Here is a 10,004-nt window from a genome sequence, read left to right as displayed (position 1 = left end):
CCCTTGAGATGTGAATTACCTGGATTTTTTAACATCTTTAATATTCAGATGTTCATAGTTATTTTCTTAAAAAAATAGTTTTTAATAGGATGATTCAACCTCATTATTTTTTCCCTAGAAGATGAAGACTTTTAAACAATAAGTATGAAATACATCTTAATGAAAATCATGTGATACACCCAGTTTCAAAAGGTATTTAGACTAGGAAAAAGTTTATATACCTGGATGGTTTAACCTTTAAACATATTTTCTTTCAATATGTCAACCACTATAAGTCACACTGAAGCCCAGAAGGTCATCATGTTATATAATTTGATACAAAAGCTTAGTATCATGTTACCAACTAGGTAATCATATCAAAAATTAAGAATTTCTATAAAACTAGTCAAAAGTTAGACAGTTTCAGCCGTATAATAAATTTTAAAACATATTCCCAAAATTTTACGTTTAGTATGTACAAAAAAAAAAAATTTCGTCTTGGGACATAAATGTAATCAGGTAGCCATAATATGAAGTTGTGTATTTTAAATGGCACTGAAACTTATCTCTTTGGTATAATGAACTGCAAAGTTACAATAAGTTGGCAACAAGGAGAAACAATCTAGATTCATCTCAAACTAACAACTTAAACATTTCTAACAACAGTGAATATGTAAGTAATATCATCCACCCTCGCATACGCATTAACCTTATATTCATAAATGGCAGTTACTGTGTACACTCGCCAGATATAGAACTAATAAGTAAAACAGCAAAGAAAAAACAGCAAAGAAAATCAAAGTATATTTCTAACTTTTTAATAACTTTTACTTGTAGTGATCTTCTGTGATATGTAGTTCTAGAATGACTGTCTTATATAAAATTGGAGCTGAAAAGAGAAAAAAATCCTTTTGATTGGTACAATAGAAAAAAATATACAGGAAATGAAAATTACTAGAATCATTAGTTTTACAAAGCTTTTATAGAAAGAGCAACTGCACACCTAATATACTGTAGAATACTTAGCTATGGGACTTTGAGGGAAAAAACAAAAACCACCAAATCATATCTTCTGGAGGATAATTCCTTTCGAGCTCTCAAAAAAGTATAAGTTTGGCTATTATTTAGTTAAAAAAAAAAAAAAAAAGAATAGCACACACCAGTGGTTCTCAAGTGGAGCAGGGTGCTAATTCTTACAAGGTAAATGTATCACCTTTCATATATGGAACAAAATTGGGGAATCCAATTTTAGTAACATTGAATTAGGATACAAGGATAAGAAGGTAAGAGGTCCCTTAGCTTTTTAATTCAAAGCGTGACAAAAAGCAGTAATAAATCATACTAATAGTTTGAAATGCAAGTTTTTAGCTAAACAATACATGAGTGAAACATACCTATTATACTATCATATTCATTCTTTCAGCAAACAATTGCATACCTCCTATGTGCCAGGCACTGTTCCAGGCTCGAGGGATGAATACATCAATAAACAAAACAAAGATCCATGCCCTTGTAGAGCTGTCATTAGAAGACCATAAATGAGAACTTCTTTACTCTTTCCGAAAAAAACTATAAAATCCACAGGCTGAGTAAATCCACCCAGACCTTGTGGATTTACTTTTCTTCTCCACATTTCAAAACTGGAAAGCCACCATAGGCCAAGATCATGTTTTCCTAACTATTTTGAAATTGAGTTAAAATATTCCAGAAACACTAGGTTTGAAATGGATGTGGTGATAAAATTAAAACAGAAGTGTTGCTCTGTGAGGAACGTGAGGAGAACTTGAGGCCACTAAAGCAGAGGTAGCTGGAGTGGACGGAGGCAAAGACCCTGTTTAGCATGGCATGCTAAACAGAGTGAGCCATAATGAAGTTCAACAATAGTCAAACAGGGAAACTGACAAGGACATTCATTTTAAGTGGGAGAAATGAAATGAGAGACACAAAGTACAGAAGGAAATTATCAGAAAGAGAAAACAAAAAAACACTTATTTTCTAAAACTTTGATAACTGATTTTAACACATACCCCAAACCTATCAGCCTTGAGATTATCATCCAAATGCTACTCATGGCCGCCCCATTGTACTGGAGCCCTCTCTCCCTTCCTCTGCATCTTTACGTCCACCAATGGTTTCACAAGCTCTGACATCAAAGCACAGGAGTTCGAATCGATAGCCTTGTACCCTTATTAAAATAAAAATTCTCACAGAATCAATATCAGTAGAATTTGTTAAAAGAAAAAAAAATTGAGCCTAAGAATTAGTTGTTTTTTATATAACTACAATTCCCCAACAAAGCGCATAGCTTCCATTTAAACATGAAATTCAGCAGAACCATTGGTAGCTCAGTAGTCACTAGCTGTGTAGGAGAGCCACAGGTTAGGCTACAAAATAAGAGCTGCCAATTTGTTGTTCGTTTGTTTTCCCCCAGCTAACTGACGCTTTTTACACTATGATGTATTTTTATTTTGTTCATTCATTCACTTTGGAAAATATTTACTGGGCACCTACGGTGTGCCAGGCACTGTTCTAAATGCTGGGGAAACAGCCGTGAACAAGACAGACAAGGTCTCTGCTGTTGAGGAGCTGACATTTTAGCTGCAGGAGGCAGACAAGGAATAAGTAAACAGCCAGTGAGAGAGGTGCTCTGAAGAAAATCAAACAGGGCAACGAGACAGAAAGTCACAGGTGGGTGCGGGGGTCAAGGATTACTTACTTCTTTCGATCCTTGTCCTTCTTGCTACCAGACGGAAGAAAGGACTGGTTCTGGAATATTTCACAGGAAGCTTTCTTTTTAGAAAATGCAGCTATTTCTTCTTCCAAAAGTCTTCTCTTCTCCTCAAGCTTCTGTCTCTCTTCTTGGTGAACTCTTTTAAGGTGTTCAAATTTGGCCTGGAGCTGTGAAACAAGGATGCAGTTCTCACTAATGACACCGTGTGGCAGCACATTCACAGGAATGTGCCCTGGCTCAGGAAAACAAAGGAGAACCTTTATCCTCACAAGGTCTCCATCCTGCTAACGTCTCAAAAGTTCATCCTCAAGGTAAAAGTTTACACATGGAATTGCCTTGGTGACTAATTTGAAAAGACTCGCCATGCCAAGGATGCTTGAACCAAAGGTAATAAAATTACAGCCATGAGCAAAACTCAATTTTTAAAACATCTGACCTTTTCCTACTGAGGTTTTTTTTTTTTCTAGCTCTACATTTTCCCCACATAACTTTTTCATATAAAGTTTCTCAAATCCAAGCACGATAAAAACACATTAACTAAAAGACACTATGAGTCGTCAAACAGCTGTTGGGAGTTATTCTGGTAAAGTCACTAGAACCAAAAAAAAAAAAAAAAAAAAGGCCGTTGTTGTCGAGTCAATTCTGACTCATAGTGACCATACAGGGCAGAGCAGAACTGCCCTCACAGGGCTGCCGAGGAGCTGCTGGTGGATTTGAACTGCTGACCTTTTGGTTAGCAGCTGTAGCTCTTAATCACTGTGCCACCAGGGCTCCAAAGTCCTCTAGGAAGCAACTGTCAATTTATGTCAAGAACCTTAAAAATCTATATTTTTCTACAGTCATTCTACTTCTTGAAATGTAAACTGAATAAGGAAATCGTAAATTCAGAGAAAGCTTTATACATAAAAACTCACTGTAGTAGAATTTACACCATAATGAAAAAAAACTAAGTGTCCAAGAGATAAAAAAAAAAAAAAAAATTATGCAAAATACTCAGTGAAGCCATTAAAATGAGTTCTACAAAAGGTGATAACATTACAATATGAGATTTCCCTTGTTAAGTGAAAACAGCAGAAATGCAGAAGAAAAAATATTTAAAGGACATCATTCAGTACATTTTCATTTACTTGGGGCTCAAAATCATCTTGACAAACCAAAAGAAGGGAACAACGTCACCTTAATTGCCATCACAGAGACAGGCCTCTGTTTGACTTTATTTTTTTCCCACATTTTAAAGAACATCTTCTATGGATCATGAGAGCAGACTTATCAAAGATATGAACGGCATAAAGCTCAGAAATTACTAACAGATAAAACCTCAAAAGCCACTGCCGTCAATTCCGACTCCTAGAGACCCCATAGGGTTTCCAACGCTGTGAATCTCTACAGGAGCCGACTGCCACATCTTTCTCCCACAGAACTGTTGGTGGTTTCGAACTGCTGACCTTCCGGTTAGCAGCTGATCGCTTTAACCACTGCGCCACCAGGGGTCTTTAATAGATAAAAAGGAAGCTTAAAAAATAGATTTAAAAAAAAAAAGATAACCTACGTTACATCTTTACCATGATGTCTGGTATACAGTGGCACCCAATAAATACTAGTCATTGTTATTTTTTAAAAAAAGCCCACCTTTCTCCAACCCCTGCCCTGGGCTAAGGACTCCCTCCCCTGTGCTCCATTAGGACCATGAAAGAAGCCCTAAGAACACCAGGTCGTGGGGTGACTGTTCACATGACCACTGCTCCCCCAGCACAGGAGCTACGCCTTTTTCTTCTTTATATCCCCAACACCAACCACAGTCCCCATATGTTGCTCAGGAAAAGATCCTAAAAGATGCTGAAGGACTGGTAACAAGATGAAATCTATGTGAAGCCCTGCATTTAAATTCAAAGAATCGACCGTACAAGAAAGAATGTTAAACTATGGCCTACCTAAGAAAAACTAGGGGCTTCAGCTGACTCGGTGTGGATCAGCTGAGTGATACGCCTGCCAAGAGCATGAGCACAGTGTCTAGGAACTAGATCAAGAAAGTTATTTATTTATTTATTTTCCTTTTGGTCTTCTGGCATGGTCAGATGAATTTGAGATTAGTGATTTCAGTTCTGGGCAGCAAGCTAGCATTCATGCAAAACGTGGGGCCTGGTGTCTAGAAAAGACGGCATCTAATAGTTGAAATATTCCACCATAATAAGAGGCTGAGGGTAGAAATCAGAGAGAGCTAAACCTCAGCGTAATAAAAATCAAATGTTCAAAACATACAATAGGTGTCCCATGAGTCAGTGCACCCCTGAGAGAAGAAGTATTCAAATGGAAACCAGACAGGGTTGAAATAGTTGATAAAGGAAGGCCCTTCCAATCTAAGATCCCAGAGGATGAGGATGTCTTTCCAGAGAAACATCACTGCCTTAGTATTTGTTTATTCAAATGGTTCCTGCTTTTAACAAAGACAGATAATGAAAATGTCTGTGTGTGTTTAAAGGGTAAGCCTCACCTCGCTGTCACGCAGACCAGCGATATAAATACAAAGAGGTGAACACGTGTGCACTTTTGAGCATGCGTGCACCCCTATAAATTTGGGAGAGGGGCAGACAAAAGGGTAAAGCTTGGAAAAGGAGGACATGGGGGCAGATTTATATTATGTGAACAGATATACCTCCAGCTACTTAAATGGAAGTTCATACTTAAGTATCTTGAAAAGATATAGAGTATTTCATGTATCATTCATGAAGTTGACTACAAATTCCAGGAAAACTGTAAAGAGAAAAACTAAAAAAAAAGGAGGTTGGATGTGACTATTATTCCCATTACATGGATTTCACAGCTTTGACAGTAACAACCTAGTCCATGTATGTGAAGCATATTACCACCCACTCATGGTTCCGTTAAGCAGCCCTAGTGGCGCAGTGGTTAAGCATTCAGCTGCTAACCCAAAGGTCAGTGGTTTGAACCCATCAGCCGCTCCCTGGGAGAAAAGATCTGGTGATCTGCTCCCATACAGATTACAGTCTAGGAAACCCTATGGAACAGTTCTACTCTGTCCTATCGGGTCACAATGAGTCAGAATCAACTCGACGGCACATAACAACAACATGGTTCTGTTATCCACTATGACAGGCATAAATTCAAACATATTTCCAAATACTCAAAAAATTAAAAAGCAAGGGATCTTTTGTGCTGTTGATAACTAATCAATGCTCTTAAGCTTGTATCATGGATAGGGTACCCCACTGGGTCTTTAGTATATCATTTAATGATCCTTCTAAAAATACTCATTCTTAGAAATCAGAAATGAATGTCGGAGAAAACATTTCCTCTTGTTGAACTCGCAGGCATCTTTAATCCGACTGTCTAAAAGTCGGAGCAAAGTCTGTGTGTACACTGAAGAAGTTACTGATCAGGCCCCTCAGCTGTACTTAACGTGTGCAGCCTCCTCCTCCTTGCCTGTATTATGAGGCTCCTGTTCTCTTCTTATTTTCATGGTTATAATATATCTGAGGATTTTTTTTTTTAATTTTAAGTTGTCTACAATATTTTTTGGACACATGAGGGGCATAAATATTAAGTTAACATACAATACTAAGAAATAGACTTACATATAAAATGGGGAACTTTTAATATTTCAAAGATGGTTATGTACTTTATTTGAGGGATAAATACACACTGTACGTTTTCCTGTAGTAGGGAGAGGGAGTGTGGGAAATCTGTGTGTCACTGATAACATACCTCCCTAGTTCATTCAGAATGATGTTAATAAAGATGTCGAGAAGGTAAGCAATATTTTCCGTTAAGATACCATTTGTCCTGTGCTTCTCGCTACTGTAGTCACCTCATGTTCACATAGTATTACCTAAGTGCGTGTCACTTTAAGCAAAAACTATCTATGAAAATTTAGATTTACACAAAAGATAAATAAGGGGTATTTGTTTCATAAAGAACAAGGTCCTCTAATACACACTTTAACAATGTTTTGGATTACCAAAAATTATTTCATTAGCTGCTGCCAGTTTTTTACTGATATAAATAGCTGTAAAATGCTAACAGTCAAGTATCGGGTAACAAAATGTCCAAGTATGCCCACAAGAGACCTGGTTTACACCTACCTGTTACCCTAGTATAATTATTAATAAGCCCCCGTCTTAGTTATCTAGTGCTGCTATAACAGAAATACCACAAGTGGATGGCTTTTAACAAACAATTTATTTTCTCACAGTTTAGGAGGCTACAAGTCCAAACTCAGGGTACCAGCTCTAGGGGAAGGCTTTCTCTCTCTGTCAGCTCTGGGGGAAGGTCTTTGTCTGTTCTGAGCTTCCACTCCTGGGCAATCTTCTTCATGTGTCTTGGCTTCTCTCTTCCCCCATCTCTGCTCTGCTCGCTTGTTTAATCTCTTATATCTCAAAGAGACTGTCTCAAGATACACCCTACACGTAAATTATACAGTCCCCTTAGTTCTTACTTCAGTGATTCTTGGTCTCACAGGAGGGATGATTATTGACTGGATGCCCTTCTACACAGACTGGCTCTGGTTGCACGTATTACTAATACTGGCTATAAACTATGGAAACTGGTCATGAAGTGCCTTGTAGTATTAATAAAATGGAACACTGAAGTCTATGTCTCTAGAGCGATACAGTTAAAAGCTTAGAAAGCTTGTGACAACTTTTGACTTTGGTACCTTAGGTTTAAATAATCTTCATCTTTTGTTAAATATATACTCAACACAAAACGGCACTTGAACCAAAAATCCAAAACAACAAATAAACAAAAATCCACAAACCACCTGCTGACAAATAGTTTTTCTCTTTTCTTTCAACAATTTGGTCTCACTGAATTTTCAATTCTCCTTTTAAATAGTACATACACATTTAAATAAAATATTTTTCTATGGGATTTTAAAAATTAAAAATGGACAATAAACCACTTTTACATCGGTTTCTTCTCACTGGTGAAACAAGAATCAGGATAATACCGTATTTTTACGCAAGTAATGTGCACCTTTTACGTTGGTTTGCCGACCTCGCCCTCTCCATGCGAAGTACTTTTGTAAGCACACTATGCTTTTTTTACAGTAACATGTAAAAAAAATGGCATAACGGTGCTTATGAAAATACCTCATGGGAGGAGGGTATAGGTAGCATACAAACATAGAAGGCACATGTTATCTGTGTAGAATACAATAAACTCTTACACGTTTTACCCTGATACCACATTAAGATCAATCTACTAATATAAGAAGAAAAAAAAAATCATCATCCTTATTTCCATTACAACTTCCTTCCCAAGATACACATTTAAAAATAACTTCACATTAGGGACATTCTCGAATAAGAAAGACTAAAGAAACATAGCATCCAAATGCAACATATGATCTGGGATTGAACCCTGGCTCAAAAACTGTAACAGAAAGGGCAGGCCCATGCTCACTCGTGACATCAGACTGAAGATGCTATAAAACAAATGAGAGTTTTTAAATAGATGCCATGTTCATCTTTAAGATACTTAAAACATGGCATAGTAACCCAGTCCATCACAAGTCCTTGGTAAACCACTTCTAGTGGAAACATAATTGCTTAAGAGGCCCAAATTTTAATTTTGATTTCAGACTATGATTTTTTTTAAGTCTATATTCAAAGACTGTGTGTTAAAATAGCTAATTTTGAAAGAACAGTTAGCATCTCAACTAAATTCTTGAGGTAAAGCGTCCGAATTAATAGGACAACTAAAAAACACATGCAAATCACATCAAACCAACAGTACTTGCCTCTCTTTCAGCTTCTTTCAATATGGCTTCTTTCTCCTTCACTCGCTGTACAAACATCTGCTTCATTTCTTCTTCCTTCCTCTGACGTTCACCATAGAATTCATGTCTTTTGGCTTCGTAGGTCTCTTGAAGACTAAAAAGTTATTTGTGGTACTCTCATGTTAAAAAGATGATGTAACAAACTTGCAAAAACTCATACCTTTCATGTTAGGCCTCGTATATACAGTGAAACCTGTGAGAGCCGAACCTCGACAGGACAGCCTTGCTTCTCCGGGTCTTGCGAGTTTCCAGCCTTTGACAAGGCGCACTCTTACCACTTTTCTATTGCTCTTTACTAGTGCAAAATATTTGGGTTTTTCTTTTCTAACAGGTTTCTGTCTTACGGAGGTTCTGGCTTTCGCAGGTTTTACTGTATAACAACATGTACTGATATTCCAAGACATGGAATATTCTATAGATATAAAAAGCCACTAATGGTACATCTAATATAAAGAGCACAGTTCTACTCTGACACATATGGGGTCACTATGAGTTGGAATCGATTCAACAGCAACTGGTAAACTGATAGAATTTTAAAGTCTCTATTTTATCAATTCTTTCACAGAAAAGTACCCTCATTTCACCCCAAACATATTCTTCCTTTGGTCTTTGCTACTGTCATTACTATGTCTGGAAACCTTGAAGTCATCTTTGACTCTTAAACTCTTACCCTTATCCCCATATCTGATCACCAAGGTCTGTTAGCTCTGCCTGTAACACTGATGTCACTTAAATCCAGTCTTCTTCAGCTGCTAACCAAAAGGTCGGCAGTTTGAATCCCCCAGCCGCTCCTACGGGGCAGTTTTACTCTGTCCTATAGTGTCGCTATGAGTCAGAATCAACTCGACAGTAGCGGGCTTGGTTTTACAGGTACTTTCTTTCTTTACAATATATTTTGCTAAGCTTAAGTCATTCTAAAACTTTCATCAGGATGAAAATCAACAGAAAATGTCTTAAACTCGCTTAATAGGGTTCAAATCCACCCAGCGGTGTCTTAGAAGAAAGGTCTGGCTATTTGTTTCCAAAAAGTCACAGCTATGAAACCCCTATGAAGCACAGCTATACTCTCAAGTACATGAGGTCGCCATGAGTTGGAATCGACTCAAAAGCAACTGGTAATATGATTCGTGTTCCAACTTTCTTTTGTGATAACAGTTAAATGTACTTTCATCTACTTCATATAACCACAAAAATAAAATCAAATAATGAGGTTTTTACTCCTTCAGATATTCACTTCAGCATTTACTGACATAAAGTGAGCTTTTCCATGTGTTGTTCTTTCTATCTAACTCCATCTACGTGAGAAGAGTATTTAAAGAGCCTCCAAAAGTCAAGAAGGCTTCAAATAAGTCAAGAAGCACAATAACTAATCATTATCAAGTGACTTTATTTCATGATTTTGAGAAATTTCTAATAAACTCATTCTCCATTATCCTGGATATGTAAAAGGGTACAATTCTTTCTAACTTCCACTTTGCTGGCTTCCTCTCCACGACA

The 10,004-nt window shown here is 37.2% G+C and overlaps 1 protein-coding gene across 1 annotated transcript in view; it reads right to left on the bottom strand.

Annotated features, from left to right (window-relative positions):
* Positions 1-447: 447 nt before the first annotated feature.
* SEPTIN10 (septin 10) overlaps positions 448-10,004 on the bottom strand; it is a 55,788-nt gene continuing 46,231 nt past the window's right edge. Inside the window, exons 9-11 of the mRNA XM_023733636.1 lie at positions 8,469-8,601; positions 2,696-2,877; positions 448-868 (exon numbers count right to left, since the gene is read on the bottom strand). Of these exons, the coding sequence (XP_023589404.1) occupies positions 853-868; positions 2,696-2,877; positions 8,469-8,601 (331 nt within the window). The 3' untranslated portion in view covers positions 448-852. The remainder of the gene's footprint in view (positions 869-2,695; positions 2,878-8,468; positions 8,602-10,004) is intronic.

This window comes from Trichechus manatus, unplaced genomic scaffold (genome assembly GCF_000243295.1).
Source record: "Trichechus manatus latirostris isolate Lorelei unplaced genomic scaffold, TriManLat1.0 scaffold00004, whole genome shotgun sequence".
Taxonomy (NCBI): domain Eukaryota; kingdom Metazoa; phylum Chordata; class Mammalia; order Sirenia; family Trichechidae; genus Trichechus; species Trichechus manatus.
Note: the sequence above shows the minus strand (reverse complement) of the source record. Positions and strands in the feature narration are given on the sequence as shown.